Source organism: Melopsittacus undulatus, chromosome 13 (genome assembly GCF_012275295.1).
Source record: "Melopsittacus undulatus isolate bMelUnd1 chromosome 13, bMelUnd1.mat.Z, whole genome shotgun sequence".
Lineage (NCBI taxonomy): Eukaryota > Metazoa > Chordata > Aves > Psittaciformes > Psittaculidae > Melopsittacus > Melopsittacus undulatus.
In genome coordinates, this window is record NC_047539.1 from 7,125,068 (window position 1) to 7,142,941 (window position 17,874).

Consider the following 17,874-nt stretch of genomic DNA (forward strand, 5'->3'; position numbering starts at 1 on the left):
CATCAGGGAATGGGAGCCAGAGAGAATCCAGAGCAGTGTCCTCACCCCTGCCCTGCTCCCTGCACTGTGGAGGATCCGGCCCTCTGTGGCTCAGGAATGTAGGAAGAGAACAAACGCACACAGAGGGAAAGGAACAAGGGCCTGGTTCAACCGCAGCCTCCACAAGAGCCTGGCTTCCTGCATCTGTGGGCCTGCTGGCAGGACCAGTGCTCTGACCTGCCCTGACCTCCCCACGGCATCAAAGGGCCTCCTCTAAATAGGTCGCTCTTTGCAGAGGGACCAAAGTTCAGAGGAAGCAGAGCTTTACCAGAGCCTAAATCATCCCCTCCCCAGCACCCTGCTGGGAAGAGAGAGGAGAAAGAGGGGGGGGAAATAACATCCAAAGTGGCAGAGACAGAACGCCCCGAAACGAGAAGGAAACGTGGCTCTTCCATACTGTGGCAGCTGAATTTTAAGCAGAACAAAGTCTAAGAATACATCTGGAAACACACATGCAAATTCTGCACAGCTAAAAATAAATGTCTCTGTGTATTACCCTCCAGAGGCAACGAGAAGTGCTAATATTAATTGAAGGTTTCTGTTTCACTTGGGGTTTTATTTTTATTCAAGAGCTGCGCTGATAAATGATTTTTTTTAAATCACAGAGATTAAATCATCCCAATAATTTAAAGCATTCTACACTTACATTAATATTATAGCAAAGCACCAGTTTGCCCCAGGCAAGCTACACTACCACGGGTTTCACTCTGGTTTTGAAGGCAGCCTCCTTCGCTTTGGAATCCAGTGTCCTTCAAGTCACCTCTGCAAAACGCCACATCCTCTTCCCTGGGTGTTCTCAAGGTCTAGGACTAGCAAATGTAAGCTGAGCCAGACTCGCAAGCCAGAGCTCTTCAGCACAGGGACTCGATGCCAATTTACATCAGCAGAAGCTGCTGCCGTGTTTTCCCCATCAGTTCCTCAGAGGAAAGCTTGCAAACTAATTCCCTCTTTACATTTGCTTATTCAAGTTCCAGCTGCATCTCCCCCTAACGTCGCATTAGGGCTTTCCTTTTAATTACTTTTTCATGTCATCTGCACATTCCTTGCAAGGTCCTCTTTCTAGGAACTTGGCGCTCTCTCCCTGGCCCCGTTCATTAAGGATGCTTGCTTCCTTCCTCCACCCTCCCCACAAGCCCCAGTGCTCCAGTGCCTGCCCAGGCACTGCTCGGGTTGGACATCCTCGGGTTGGTGTGATCCCTGCACACCGCAGGGAGCGGGAGGCACTGAGGGAATGGGAAAAGGGGCTGGGTGTGGAGCAGCTCATTCGCGAGCGCTATGCACTTGGCTTAACAACAGCTTTGCATTGCACAGACCGTGCTTGTGACTGTCATAAAACATTAAGGAGCATAAAAACAAAGTACCTGACTACAGGCAGTTCCTCTGCCTCACCTAATGCGCTTCGGGAACACCTTTAAAGGAGAGAAAACCCTTGGGGAGGTTATCCAAGAGATGTATGGCAGAGCCACGGTGGCAGCCTGTGTGCCACACGGAGACAGGCAACCAGGGCACGGAGCACATCCAGGCTCATTGGGGTCCACAAGGACCCTCATTTGACCCACCCCAACAAGGTGCAAGCTGTCAGTTACAGTACCTCTGCCCCCTGCCTCCGAACTAAGGAAACAGAAACCAGTTTAAATCCAGGTTTAAGGCAATGAACCATCCCACAGCTCCAGAACTCCATCGGGCAGAACAGGGCTGAGTTTCACCCCAGTGACGAGGAAACAACAAACACTGACTGCCTTTAGCTGCACCTGAGTACATAAAGCCCATACTGAGCTGGTGTGTGGCTAAGAGGTAGGGAGGTCACTCTTCTGGAAGAAAGCACACTCCTTTTAAGAGGGTCCAAGTTCATTTGTACTTATATAGGCTGAAAAAAAGGAACATCCTCTTTCTGTAAAGCTGTCTCATCTTTTTTGTAGTGCAACAGGCAAGCAGACATCTTTTCCCTCCATTCTGCTTAAAGACCATCTTCACTACCAAGATGAAAGGCTGGAATCAATGTCAAGCTACACAGAAGAAAGCAGTTTACTCACATAGCACGAAACAGCAGAGGAGTAAATTCACCCACAGATGTGGCTGATCAACTGCTGCAAATTCAGGCCAGTATCCTCCCAGTTTAACTACACATCACTGCAAAAGACAAGACAGATCAGCTACTTGGACAGCACTTTGAAAATGTAAAGTGCCATCCATGTAAGCATTATTATCACTAGCAGGCTGCTGAGGATGTCTCCTGTATTCACCATCAGGGAAAAGGAACTACTTTAAACAGTTTGGTTGAGAAAGTCCCCAAAGCAGTTCACATTTTCCAAGTAGCCACAGATGGTGCAGAATAAGTGCAGCTCTTCTGCCCATCCCACCCCAGGGACTGGGGCAGGGTGAGGGACCAAAGCTCTCACTGCCCCAGCAACCAGGGATGCTCTGCCCCCCTACACAGGGCTCTGTGCCAGGAGGACTCAGTCGCAGCAGAGGCGCACTTCCCTTACAAACCACGGAGAGCATCACACACCATTTCTCTCTCCTCACTCTGATGTTTGGCTTAAACTGGATGATTTGTTCTGCATTAATATTTCAGGAGCACTATAAGCAAATGAATGATTCCTTCCTGGGCTGTAAGAAACCAGCACACGCTCCTGGGGCTGCTGCTGGGGCTGTGTGTGACACCAGTGCTCCACTACCACCCTCTGCCCGTGGAGGCCACATGAGTATGGAGAGGAATGAGACATGGAAAAGCACAGACAGGTCCTTCATTCATTAGGGATGTCTTTTCCCGCACGAGTATCCCATTCACAGCTCACGTCAAGCAGCGTGGCATCAGCACAGCTCCTTTCATCTCAAGGAGCTTTGCCAGTTCACATCCACAATCAGCCTGGCTGAAATCACCAATTACCTCCAATTCTCTTATTTTTAGCTGTTCCCTGATCAGCAAAGGCCACGGCAGAGCCGTAGCACGCATTAGCATTTTTACACTGCATTATTACCATGGCTGAGGCTGAACAGCCCCTGACGCAAGAGCTGGCCTGTCCTATTTCTACAACTCTAACTCCACTTTGATTTACATCAAGTAAATAGAGGTCAGAAGCAAGCCTCCAGTCCCAAAAGATGCTTTATCTCAGACTGCACCTTCTGTACATTTTACAGAGCAAATTTTTCGGTCGAGGGACAGTACAGAAACCCATCCACTTAAACAGGGAAGCAGGAATGGAAAACATGACCTATGAGTCAACTGAGCACAAAGCACTTTCCTCCAGGAACCTGTACCCTAATTACTGATGAGCAAGGTGCAGGTCTGGCATTACCGAGGTTTTCCTTTATCCTCCTCAGCCCTTTGGGGGTGGGGAGCAGCCAACATTCACAACTTATTTACTCCAGAAAGGCAACCACAAAGTGCTAAAGATGCATGTGCTGGTGCCACTGAAGGTATTTAAGCCAGCGGCGCTCCAGGGGCTGGGTTCCAGCTAAACCAGGCAGGAAGCCTCACGCCCTGTGTCGAGCAGCATGAAGCCACCCAACGTGACTGCAGTGACCCGAGCACTCCCACGTGTGACCCAGCCTGTGGCAGCATCCCAGCCTCTCGTGTGTGTATTCCCGAGCTCCACTTCCAGCAAGGAAGCATTGGGATTACAATGACTGCGCTGCCACCGCCACCAGGAAGCCTGGTGAGGTGCATGAGCTGACCAAAAACAGTCAATTGTGCTACGTTTGAACCATCACACAGCAGCAAGGGAGAGGGCACCTTTCCTTCTTGCTTTCCTGTTAAAAACCCAACACAGCATTAGTCCACCCGCAGGATGAAGCAGCTGAACTCCTCACTACAGGAAACACTGGAGCCCCCTTCTCCCTCCCCATAAGCTGCTCCTACAGATGCAGACCCCAGCCCCAGGACAGGCAGATCTGGGTACTCAAGGTCCCAGCAAGAGGACGCTCTCCCCAGCACATGCACTGTGGTGGCACCGGGGATCCTGCAGCACCAGCAGAGGAGGTGATGCTGCAGGGAGCAGCGCCATGGGGTGATGTCTGTGTTGATTCACTTGCTTTCACAATCACTGGTGTTTAATCTCTGTGGCTCCTTCCTTCTGGCACGATGGGCTCCTCCACAGCCATCACAGCCTAAAGAGCCCCTCAAGTAAATGACTCCAGATCTCCTAAGCAGCCAGCACAGCTCACTCCTCTCCCACATCGCCGGCTGCCGAGGCCTCAAGCCCATTAGACAGGAGGGGGTTCCAGGCTCCAAACAAGAATAAGGCATTTCAAGTGGCCAGAGAGTAAATAAATACAACAAAAGCTTGATAAACTTAACAAAGTGCAGCTCATGGAGCTGGCAGGGGTCTGAGCAGGGGCTCCTACGGGGTGGGCTACTGCAGTCCCATGGGTCCCCTTGGCAGCAGGCAGAGATCATCCCTCTTTCTCTTTCTCACTCCTGTTTATTCTCCCAGTCTGCGAATCTGCTGCTGGGCTTTGAAGTGATGCCGCCTGCTCTTTACCAGGTATTTTTTACTTTCTTAAAGTGAAAATACAGTCAGAAGGTCAAATGAAATACAGCTTTTCCACAGCACCGGGCTTTGCGAACTCGAGAGCATACATCTAACTGAAGATGATGGAGAGGGGGAAGGAAACAATAACAGAAAGATTAATACATGTTACTTCCAGAATTCTTCTCTTTTTTGACTGTTTTCCAACGGTACAGGAGGGAGAGGAGGAGTTTCAAACCACCCAAAAACATTAGAATCTGTGTCACGCTTACACAAACCTCTGGTTCAAGCTGCCTTGAACTCCAGATCAGCCTCTGCTCTGTGTTATCAGACAACATCTGAGCTTTGTTCCTTCCCTTCTGTTTTCCTTCTTGGAGGTTTATTTTTGAAAGAGGACTATGGATAACAGGGCCTCTTCCATTCAGGAAAAGTAAACAAAATCCTTCCCAGGGAGGATGGGGATGAAGGAACAAAGCCAGCCAGACTAAACTGCATGAAGGTGAGTTTATTTGTCATCATTGGGTATCACAGCAGCACCATGACTTTGATCAAGGTCATGGCAAGGTGCTGCACACTGCCACACTCCCTCCCCCTCAGAGCAGCCTGCACTTACAGCAGCAGGACGAAAGCCACAAGATTTGCCCCAGATTTCGGATGGGAAGCCAAATAAGGCCAAAATAACAAAGCAAATCAGTGCCACGTCACAAAGCTGAACTCCTAAACTGTGGCCTCAGCACAAGCAGAACTCTTGTCTTCCTCCTCCTTCCCCCTGAGCAACCCTGACAGCCACAACAGCTCAAAACATCACCTTTCCTCAGTGCTCACTTATCGAAACTCAGCTAAACCTCCCACCTCAGCAGTGCAAAGCCCTGAGAAACAAGGGGAAAAAGCAACCAAGTCACCCTGGAGAACTCATCAAGTCCTGAGCAGTTTCAGTACGAATACCCAAGTGCAAAAAACCATGCAGGTACAAAGGATTTGATGGGATCTATAGGACTTTTGGGATAACTGAGCTTTCTTATTCAGGACAGCTAAAAGCTGTGTGCTGCTGCTGCTAAGAACAAGGGCCCTGCGAGGGTTTATGTACAAGACTCATTCTCTGGGTGCAGACACGTTCTTAAACTCAAGAAATACCTGGGGGTGACTCAAAACCAGAGCAGAAGCCTGGGAAATGCTGTCAAGGAGAGAACTGGTCCCTGCCAGAGCTGGGTTCTGTCCAGAGCAGCCAGGGATAGGAAATGAAAAGGACAGGAAAGAGCCAACAACTCCTTCAGCCTGGTGGGGATAGGAGACAGGCATGATAAATATTTAAGTTCCTGCTTATCAGGAAATGCTTGGCACATCACGTGAAGCCTGAAGGGGGTGTTAAAGAGAAGCATATTCAGTCTTATGGGCAAGTTAATGAGACGCTGTAACCATTATGTACGTATCATATACAGAAAACTAGGTGAGGCCCCTATGGACTGTTATATACCGCATGAAACTTTATGGACACTGTAATGCATTATTTTTAATGATTCCCATGCCTCTTTCAGGCCCTGGAAGCCAAGAGGAGCTTGCCTAGCTTCCTGGTGGGGTTTGAGCAACGACACCTTGCTTGTTGCTGGAGTTCTGGGTTACCTTAATGAGAAATAATTGGGTTACTTTCCAAGATCCCACAAAGCCCATATGCAACAAACACTCCAGAGAAAGTTGCTGTTGTGCTGCAGTGCTCATCCCATCCTCTCCCTCCCCAAGAGGCACCTCCCCTGCTTAACCATTTCTCCACAAATCTGCCCACAAACACACTTGTGCTGGTTCAAGTCTGCATTGTCATCACCCATCCCTGGGGAGGGCCCGGCCACAGGAATAACCAGCTGCAGCATCACAACGATTGCCCCTGAAGGAGATGTATATAATGAAAATTGAAAGCTGCAGGATGAACTTCTTACATACTTGTCCTTTTGGTTTATTCATCAGAAATAATTACCCGCGCTCGCATTCAGGGGAGCACACACTTTATGATGTACATCAAAATTTAATGGATTTTTAATAATACTGTAACTACAGCAGGAGCAGAAAAAAGGGACAGACATTAAACCATATGTGCTGTGTCGGTGGGTAAATGGTGTTGAGCAAACATCAACAACACGGAACCACTTTAGCATCAGTGATGGGGGAAAAAAGGAACTGTTAATTCCAGTATGTGAAAACAATGCTGATCTCTAATCCTCAATGTTCACCTTAACATCCCCCTCAGTGACAGAACTGTGTGCTCCCGTGACATGAGCAAGCGTGTCTGAATCCAAGACCATGCAGGAGATACCCTTGGCCTCTGACAAGCACCCAAACCCCCCAACTCAGTGTCTCCCACCTTTGCAGTGGTAAGCAGCACTGAGTGGATACCCTAGGATGCTGCCATGGAATGTGCCTCAGTTTTGATTTCCCTGTGCCAATTAAAGTACTCCCAGTATTTTATAAAGCTATTGATGTTTATGCCTTAAGCATCAGCAGGAATTATTGCTCCAGCAGGAGGGACTGACACTGAGCACTCTCCTCAGAAGCCACTCTGCAGCTAATGAGTCCATGCAAAGCACCACCGTGTCACCAATACTCGGACCGACATCTATTTATAGGCTCAGAAATTATATACGTGGTGTCCCCACCAACAGTGACACATCTTCATTGAGGCATGAGTCACCTATTCACAAGCATGCTTCCAAAAATAAATCCTATTTACCAGAATTAACTTCCACACGCTCAGGAGAAAGCGTCTCCTTAAAAACCAAGCAGAACACAACAAAACAGGCATGTTAGAAAAGCAAACAGCAGCTCTGAAGGCTTCAGCCTCCAGGTCTCTGCATTCCACATGATCGCTCTGAGGCTGGAAGCGTTCAAGATGCAACCATGAAGATGGTCCTACGTTATCATTACAAACGCCTGCCAAGGTCACCAGCGTGCCCCCATCCAAAGGGAAGTATCCAGAACATTCCTGGCGACTCCTGCTTTGCAGAAATAGTAAGTCTATTGCAGTTTATTAGAGAGAAGAGACAGAGTGAGAGCCAAGTCATCCCAGAAAATGTAGTGTTAAATAGAGGGTTCAAACCACAAAGCTGTTGATGGGGAATGTTAGAAACGTCAGCGTGGCTGAAAGACATTTGCCGGTGGGGAATGTCAAGTAGCGAGCTACTGTTCAACAGATGCAGTGTAGAATCATAAGGGTACTTGGGTAATGGGCCCAACGTTACAGTTGTTGATACAAATTATATCCAGAAAGCAAAGAAATAAATGGCTAAATAAATAAATAATGCAAAAATGGAACAAGTTCAAACTTCTTTTATAGTAATAGTCTCCAGTTGAGCATAATCACCAAAGCTATAGTGATAAGATTGCCAAAACTAGACAAACATCTGTGAGATGAATTCATCTCCGAGGGGAAGCCAACAGCTTGTTATCATTAAAGAGGCAATGCTCTCTCTGCGTTTGAACTGCAGGCCGCCTTGTTACGGCGTTTGCTGAGGCAATTGCACCAGATGTTGGCAGCTATCTTCAGATGGATGACAAGCACCTGCTGTTGGGGAAATTAAATGCTCGTCGGCCTCCTATCCTTCAGGGGAGGGTGGGCCGGGAGGCGAAGAGGGGGGAGTGGTGACGGCTGACCCTCTGAAATAAACCTATTTATGCAAAGTGACAGTAAGTGCTGGTTTGCCAAGCAGGGAAACAGAGTGGAAATTCATTGGATCTCTTCCATTGCCCCCGGTGAAATCTGCTCCCACCCTCCCAGGCCTGACAATTAACATGGCACCAATTTGAACTCGCTAAACCACTCATCACAGTAATAGAGTCAACACAGGGACCTTCTCCCAAAAAGTGAGCGCTTGCACAGCAGCTCCCGCAAAGCGGAGCCTTGCCGTGGCTTTACCACACACCCCTTCCTCCAACACCAGCCTTACAATGAAGATACTCAGTGGAACCCTGCACACGTGTGTCTTGGCTGAGATTTAGCATCCACGTCCTGGAGCAGCAGTGTAAACACAACCACAACTTCACAACCAGCCAGTGGTACGAGAATGTGCATCACTGGCTCCTTTGGACCCACCTGCCTCATTGAGCCTCAGCAAAGGTCAGGATGGGCACTGCAACTCGCCTGAAGTAAGACAACACACAGCAGCTTTTTCCCTGATAGATTTGCCACTGAAAAGAAAAACTGCAAAAGGTGAACTCCTTTTATATGAGCAATCTTTACTTTACAATGCATCCAACACTTCTTCGAACCTCCACGGCTATGACATTACAGCAAAGAGGCATATCCTATGATGCATTCTGCTGGCAGGACCCACCAGAGCCCAGATCACTATTTCAACAACATTTAGCCCTGGACAATGAGTTGAAAGCACCAACGTTAATTCTTACTGACCCCCAACCCCTTCTGAACATCCCTGGCAGAGACATTTGATGGTTCTAAACTGGCCACATGCATTTTAGGTATCCTTCAGATTAAGAGGCAGTTAATCCCCATTCTGCTTAGATTATCTTAATTGGCTCTTCATTTGAGCTACTTTGCCCTTGTCCCCATTTCTGAAGTTATCTATATAAATACATATACTGCACCACATGCCTCTTTCTATATAAATACATACACTACACCACAACTCCCCTATCTCTCCCTCCCTGGGCTGGCACATCACCCAGCACCGAATGGTTACCGACAGGACTGATGCTGACCACGCTGCCACACTTGGCTGCTGCTCCACTGCACCAAAACACACACATTTTTCACCAGAAACTGGTTTTCTAGGGAAAAAAAAGTGTTCCCAAGCACATTTCTTCCCCAGAAAAAGAAACACTAAGCTCTTCTAAGAGAGATACACATGTGGAAGAGGGATGTCAATGAACTGCATAGTCTACCTCTGCAGAACTAGCATGAGTTTAATTAAGCTGGTTGTACCTCACTGTTGTATGTGTGAGCAAGGTTGGGTTATTGCATCTCTAGCACTGCCTGAAAACTCTCTTGGGGAGCTTTAGCACCCTCGTGGAAAACCACAGGGATAAATAAAAGACCAAGCACACAACCAAAACAAGAACCACCAGGACCCACCCTGCACTGCACCACTCAATGGGTTACAGGTAACACAGTACCACTCGTTTTCACATGGAAAAGATGGTACACCTCCTTCCAGCAACCTGTGCCCTTTTTCCACATTTGGAACAACTGATCTGACCTTCCTCATGGATACATTTAAAATCCCTTTTCTTAAGGGCCCAGAATCAGAGCTGCCTTTAAAAAACCCTCCCGTTTCCCAGCCTGTCACTCAATGCTGCTGTGTTCATTATGGAGCACGATGACAATGATCAAACGCACTCTCCACCTGATTAAGCTTTAAGGAGCTCACTTTACCTGGTGAGCCCACCCCGGATCTGTGAGCAGCCCAGTGCAAGCTTCAAGGGCTCCCCACAGAGTTTTAAATAACCACTGCTATTTTGTCCTCAGAGAACCATTGTTAAAACCTGAGCTCTCCCAAGACCAAGCATTGGCACCCTCAGCTGGAGCTACCCGAAGAACACAAGTTCTGGATGCAGGTTAGCATCTGATGGATGTCAGGAGCAGTGCCTGTGCTTGTAAACAACCTCCTGGAGAGTCCAGGAGCCTGCACCTCAAGTGTCAAAGCAGAATCCAATCCAATTTTGCAGCATACATTGTAAATATAGTTTTAGAATGGTTTGGGTTGGAAGGAACCTTAAAGCTCATCTGGCTGTCTTAAAATTGGTGCATTTTAAGCAAAGGATGCAGGCTCTGCTGTTAGGGCTCCTTGGAGCTGGGTTGCTTTTAGCAGCCTGGGCTAGGGGAATGTGTCCCTGCCTGTGGCAGTGGGGTGGAACTGGATGAGCTTTAGGGTCCTTTCCAACTCAACCAGGCTGTGATTCTGTGACCTGAATCAGCCCAGGTGCTGCCACCATGACCACGGACACAACCAGGACAACTGTGCCCGTCTGCATCGAGTCTACACTGACAAAGTGTGTTCCAAGTGTTGGCCTATCTGCACTTCCCACACCCTGCAGAGCTCCCCATGTAGGAAAGGCAAGGAAATGTAAGGCAAGACAAAGCAGCTTGCCCAAAGTCAGACAGCAAGTGGGTGGCACGTAGGAAACAGAAGACAGATGCTCGGGGGCTCACCTCACATGGGTTACAGCACTGCAGCACAGAAGCTTCCTCCCGTTTCATTTAACCAGAGGAGAAAGGGAACTAAAACTGTGCTTCAAACCTGTGCTGAGCCCTGATAGAGCCTCCGTGCCCACAAATCCTGCCCAGCATTTCCTTGTCTATTAAGTGCAGGTAGAAACTAACGTCTAATTTGTAACAAAACCACTTCCACAAAGCCTGTGCCTTAGTGCACACCACCTAAACAGTGACATCCTGGGCTCAACCATGCACTGATGGAACACAAACACCAGCTTCCCTCTGAGCAACCATCGAGTTTCTCTGTCTGTTTAAAAACTGAAGAGGCAACCAGGTACAGGAGGGAGGAGGAATAATCAAAGTGCTTCAGGCCGTGAGGGACCCCTGTATCCCTGATGCCTCTGTCATAACGCAAAGCAAAGACTTAAAAGAACATTCATTATCCTTTGGAACAGCATGGACATAACATCCTAATAAGGCAATCCAGACAGAGTGGCACTTTAAAGGACAAGCAGGAGCGTGAGCAAGGCTGGACCCTGTTCCATGTCACTGTAACAGAACAGCACCCCCACACCCTGGTTTTCATCACCCCAAACTCATCAGATGCTGCACACGATGACGTGCTTGCCTATTGCTCGCTGTTGTGAGGAGGTGCAGGGATTCAGATGGAGCAGCTTCTCCCAAGGTACATAATGAAGATAGAAAAAAGAATATAATGAGCAATAAGCTACTTCACACCAGGTCTTGAGCTCAGAGTCACTCTGCAAGGGAGCACTGAGGTTAGCAGCAGTTAAAACAATGCCAACACATCCTCTCTTTTACTGCGTATCACAGATGTGTTGGGAACTCTGGCTACTGCAGACTGGAACATAACTTAAGAGTCCAGACCTGTCTGTTTCCTATTGTCCAATTCATCAATACTGAACCTGGAAATACAGCACTGGAAAACGTGAAAGGCTAACGACTTGTCAGAGCAAAACCCAACTCTCCTGCAAAGCAAATACTTTCAAGAATAGACCATCCATGTATCCCATTGACCATTAAATCTACATATCAATGTCCACCAGACCTAACAATACAATTCAAACTGGATGCCAAGGCTAAATTAACTGAGCTTTCACTTTCAGACAAGCAGAATTCCTGACTCTGGCCTTAGCCCCAGCTCACAGAGACTTCCAAATCCCCCCAGAATGAACCCATGGCAAGAAAACCACCTTTTCTCATGCTAACAACTCTATTGTAATAACATCTTCAGAGGCCACGCTCAAGGTCTCAGGGAAAAGTAAACCACTGGAGTGGTTAATGCTGGGAGGGCGCATTAACTCCTTCACACCCAGGCAGCTCTGCCAAACAAGGAGGAGTTCTCTCTCCCATGTTTTCACAGCTGCCAGAGGAAAGCACGTAGGAAGCATGTTATGTAAAACCACCCCATGGGGCTCAGCTCCTCGGTGCGGATCACACCTTCCCCTTCCCAGCGCACACAGAAAGCAGAGGGACCCGATTACACCAGATTTCAGCAGTTAAACTGGTCCCTATTTACACTGCTGTCTGTGTTACAGCGCCTTGGGATGGACAAGCAAAGGAGACACTCTCGTTCTCACACTCTGTGTCCATGAGCTCCTTGCTGCTTCCAGCGCTGAGCCCAGAGCAAAGAAGTGACTCTCCTCTCACTTGCTCAACTGCCACTAAACAGCAAGTCCTGGCTATAGAAGGGAGAGGTGAGAAAACAAGAAGCCTTCAGAAGCTCAACAGTTTCACAGCAGCCCCCCCCATCATCAGAAGCAAGATGCTGTTATTCCACTGGCCTGGTTTGCGTCTCACAGGAAACAACAAGTGTCTGCACAAAACCCTTCAGATCCAGAGAGGTAATTGTGAAATCCTGCCTTGTTTCAAAACTCCCAAATCTTAAAAGGCAGTCTTGAGGAAGCAACATATTCCAAGCAGAGTCGGAACACGCCTGCAAGTTGTCTGGGGGCCTCGAGGCAAGCCAGAACAGAAAACAGGATTCATGCACAGCGCTTGGTTCCAATCCCATCTGAAAATCCCAAGTAAAAAGCAGATGCCACAGCCCCCTTCCCCCAAAATTGCTTTAGGATTGCTGTGAAGGAACAAAAGTAGAGCATGTGCTCCTGCTTGAGATCTTTCGGAGGAGGAAAGCAGCTGGAAGCACCAGCAGCAGCACTGCTCTTGCAGCACTTAGAAATAACAGTATGGAAAACTACTGTTTACCCACAGAACTATTTCCACATCTCATCTACAAATCACCATTCTTGTTCAAGGGTATCAATCTGAACGGGTTCTCTCCCACACAACAAAACTGCATTTTTTCTACACCACCACTCGTACACGGGCTGATCTAATAGCTCAAGACAACTGAAACATACCTTGAACACAACCCTGCTCCCATCGTGTTGGAAGCAGCGGCTGCAAGGACACAGTGGCCTTTTCATTCACAGGGCTGTTCCCACCAAGGCTCATTATAGCATTCCAGCAAGAAGCATTTTACTTGGAATTGGTTTGTGGCAACTGGGTCCAAACGTTGTACCTGGAGCCCAACCACATGGACACATCCATTAACCACACGCGACCGTTTGGGTCCATGGGCTCACCCCGTGGTCCCACCAATCCACCCCGATCCCAGCCTTCACCTCTGATGAGGACAAAGGGATGCTGGCAGCTGGGGCACCAGAAGGGTTAAAATCCCATGTCAAACAGCAAGTCCTGGCTCTGGACCAGAAGGGACATGGGAACCAGGGCAGCTGAATTATAAAGGCCTTATTGTAGCAGCCCACTGGATTGGAAATGACTTGTAGGCCTAATGAAACAAAACTTTGGCAGTAAAACAGAATGAAAGGAATGAGACAATAAAAGAGAGGAACAAAGGGAGCAGAGTTGTTTCAGCTTAGGAAAATAAGCTCACTTTGTTGTTGGGAAAAGCCAAAGCCGATTAGGATAAACCAATGACTAGGCATAAGTCTTCCAAACTAATTACACAGTTCGCCATGTGAAGTATAATTGCAAGTCGCAAACTAAGGACTGCACAACTTTCACAGGAGCTCTCTAAAGGGAGCATTACCCAGTAAAATGGTCCCTAAGAACCCCCTCATCATCAGTCCCTTCCAGCTGAAAAGGTGCAGAACACTCATGTCCTGAGAAGTGCAGTTCCTTAGCAGCTGGGGGCTTTCTTCATGCAGCCCCACTGAGCTTCCCTTTGGATCTCCTCACTTCCAGCACTTCCTCATTTACAACCCGGTCTTAACAGCCAGCTTTTCACTCAGCACATTAATTGTTTGCCAAAATGTTAGAAACATCTTTAACTGAAATAACAGCATCACAGAAACTACTGCCTTAGACGACCAGGGTTAGGTACCAGGACAGTCAAGGCCAGGTTGGATGGGGCCTGAAGCAAGCTGTTCTAGTGGAAGGTGTCCCTGCCCATGGCAAGGGGTTGGAACTGGATGAGCTTTAAGGTCCCTTCAGCCACAAACCACTCCATGGTTCTATGATTGCCAGTTCTCCTCCACAGCTTACAGCAGCCAGGGATGCCCATCTTCATGAAATCAAAGCTGGGACTCCTGCAGATCCTGGGCTTTACAGGAAGAAATAATAATCACTATCAGGAATTTCACAATCAAAGTCTCAGGAGTTTTCATTACCACATATTTCGGCGCTCTCACAGGAGGCATTTTCAGTGGTGCCGTCAGGGAAGAGGGTTCATTAAAGCACTTTTTATTGGAGGAAAAAAAAAGATCCTGGCATTTACTTTCTAAAAAGCTGCAGTTTCCAATTGAACACTTCACGTCCTTTCCTGCCAGCTCCAGTTAAAGGAGCGAGCCCCAAAGCTGGGAGCTGTTCTAAACACGTCGGGTATGCTGAGAGCTACATCCAGTTACCAAAACAACCTCCCCTGGCTGCAAAGCTCTTCTCTGCAGCAAGTACAAACAGGATTTCAAGAATCACAGCAGTAGGTAAGCAATTTTTTCCACACCAATAAATAAGCTCAGCCTTTCAAAGAGCAAGTCACCTGAGATGCTCTTATCAAACATGGGCGGCTCCTCTGCACCTCAGCTAATGCAATTTGCTTTATTTTAAGGAGGTGCTAAGCAAATGCAAACCTTGCTAATCCATCACCATGCACTGTCGGCATTGCAATGGCTTGACTGGAGAGCGAGGCTTGTTCCCTAAGCAGTGCATGGATGGGTCACCAGTACTTGCCACAAAGAGCTTGCAATCTCAGCAAGGGAGTCAAGGAAAGGTGGGGAAGCAAATAGAGAAGGAAGCAGCTCCCAGAAGGTCCCACAGGGCCAGTTCTGGGTCATTATAGCTGAATGCAACATCACACCCACTGCAGCACATTAATGAGTCTTCTAATTCAGCTGGACCACAGGTTTCTTGGGTCATTAACCAGTTCTGCATCTCCTCACCACCAGAGCCCTGGGGAGAAGGACCTGAAACACCCCACAACCCAAACTGTCTCAGCTGATGAACAGCAAAGAGATCCTGAATGCCTGTATGTGAGGCTGAGACACAGTGACAGGGCCAAGAAGCTTCTCCTCAAAACATCACCGACCTCACCAACCTCATCTCCTCCTCACAAACTAGAATAGGGAAGCATCAAACAGGGATCCACATGGAAAATGTCATCTGGTATCACCAGGACACCAAGCCCCGTGAGCCTGAGTCCTACAGGAGCTGGCCTCTAAGGACTGGACCACGCAGCCTTGGCAGCACAGACTGCCAGAGGAACAGGTTCCAGCCTCCATCACACTTTGTGCAATTATTTTCAGCACCTTAATTTAAGCCTTCCAATTAAGACACTTGAAAAAACCACTTGATTTTCTAAAAGCATTGCCTTTGGAAAGGAAAACCCCTTTTAAGCCACCTCGAGAAAGGCAGGGCTCAAGTGTCCCGAATCACTAGTCACTCCTGAAAAACACAGCCTCGTCTGCGTTCTCAGGGACTGTAAAACTGCAAGCATGAAACTACCAGATGGTGAAATTAAAAAGACTGTATTAAGGCAGCATCCAGACAATATGCAAAGCACTTCTACTGAAACTATTATTAACTTCAAAAATACAGGTTAGAAGAGTTCTGCAATTAGAAGTAACTACAGAAGAAACATCCAAAAGCTCGTGTAATCCTTTAATAAAAGCCTCAGCAGGCTGTAAACATCCTGCCAGAATCGAAGATTATTATTGCAAATAACATGAAAGGTTTGCAAAACAACTATCAATCCAGCACAGGGATCATTTATAAACTCACCCCCTCAGCCCCCAGCAAAGCACTGCATGACCAAGGCTTCCTGGGGCAGAAAAGAGAAATGTAAATGAACTACAAGGAATGGGAGCTGCTTTGCTTTGGGATATCCTGTTGTGTCTTCATGCAGTCACGCACCCAAACAGTCAGTTGGTGTACTTGAGAGATAGGAACTGAGCTGTATGGAGCCCCACAGGCAGTGGGGCTGACAGGGGTTTCCATGGAAGGTGGTACCATGAACTGCTCCTGGAGCAGATGGCTCTGCAAGCTCTTCACCTTGTTGGACTCCTGACCAAGCATCCCAAAGCCTTGGGGTCCAGGAAGCTCCATGGAAGCTGATGGCATTAAGCCCCAGTCACAGCCTGGGGTTTGAGCTGTTCCATCACAGAAAGGACTATTCTGGCAAGGGTCAGGATCCCTGCTGTGCATATACTTTCTTTTAAATGATATCAGGATTCTACATAACTTTCCACAGGATCTTGCACAAGGATGTTTAAATAAGAACTGAGATGGATATTCTAGTGACTTCCACAGTACTCTGCCTATTCACTGGTTCCTCCAGGCATTTTCACCACCTAATGAGCTCCCTCCAACAGGTCTACCTGCTCCTTTTGCCACAGAAGGCCGATTTACACCCACACAGACTCACCTCCCAGTGACTCTCTTTAATGAAACAGCATCGGCAATGTTGTACTCATGCCCCAAACGGAACAGGGATTCCAGAGGCTACAAGGAATTCCTCTGCAAGGCACCCAGCGTGGCCTCCCCCGAGCACACAACTCCCTGCACTTTTGTTTTCAAGCCACGCTGCAGCAGGAAAGGAGGAAGAAAGCAAAGGACAGGAATTCAACCCACACCACGCGCACTGGGGCAGGACCTTACCTTGCCAAACTGCTCGAAGTATTGCTTTACGTCCTCCACTACCGTGTTAGCCGATAATCCACCTACAAATATTTTCTTTGTTCTTGTGACCATCTGTAAGAAATTACAAGACAAGCACATGGTTTAACCAGGTTATTTCCAACAGCACGCGCAGAGCAGAAACAGTCTTCAGATACCATCCCTAAGCCTCTTAATGGGAATATTCATTTACAGAGCAGCTTGGATTCTATTTGATGAGATGCTTTTCCCCCCTCTGTCTTGCTTGGGCTTTATCCGAGGCACGGCTGAGCACAGCCTCTCAATAACAACTTCAGCCCCTGGATATTTTGTTTTAATAAGTGGCTTTCATTGCGCTTCTCAATGCAAAGAGAAGTGAAGGAGTCCAAGTGTGGTATCCTCATAGCTACTGTCTCAAAGACAACAAGCCATTTCCTCTCCTAAAGGCAGAGTGCATGCTCCTTGGTAGGCAAAAGGTGATTACGTGGAATTGAAGAGCTGTGTTATTCTGTTTCCATGGGTCCGTTTAAAAAGAACTTGCTCAGTTACTTTAGAAACAATCACATTAAGGAAGATGGTGAGAGCAGCTGATGCAGTGCTCCTCCAGCTGCCACAAACCAAAATGTTTATGTATCACTGTCCATTAGGGCTGGATCAGGCCCATCAGAAACTCCTTTGTGTTCCCCAAGACCCCAGCTGAGCACCCAGCTCCTCCTGCTGACCCACACACACCTGAGTTTGGTCCATACAAAGTGCAGGGAGGATGCTGGACTCCCTGCAGAGAACATTCTGTCACATAACCCATCACCCACAACCCAAAGCCCTTTGAGATGGGCAGGATCCATATCCCTAACAGTGCCAGTGGAAGCTGGTGCCTTTGGTGGGCTGATCCCAAATCATTTAACCCTTGTGGGCCACCTTAAATCAAGGCAGATCCCGGACAACATTGTCACCATACTCTGATGGTGTTGGCATCATCCCCATACGGTTGAACAGAGGGGAAATGCCCCAGCTTAGAGCAGGCAGCAACCTTACAACTGAAGACAGCTCACTAGCAGCCTACCCCACCAC

The 17,874-nt window shown here is 47.9% G+C and overlaps 1 protein-coding gene across 9 annotated transcripts in view; it reads right to left on the minus strand.

Moving 5' to 3' along the window:
- The window catches only part of MSI2 (musashi RNA binding protein 2), a 215,433-nt gene that overhangs the window by 123,078 nt on the left and 74,481 nt on the right, over nucleotides 1–17,874 (minus strand). For all 9 annotated transcript variants that reach the window (XM_034068727.1, XM_034068726.1, XM_034068724.1 and 6 more), the window contains exon 6: nucleotides 16,807–16,899. In XM_034068727.1, the coding sequence (XP_033924618.1) occupies nucleotides 16,807–16,899 (93 nt within the window). The remainder of the gene's footprint in view (nucleotides 1–16,806; nucleotides 16,900–17,874) is intronic.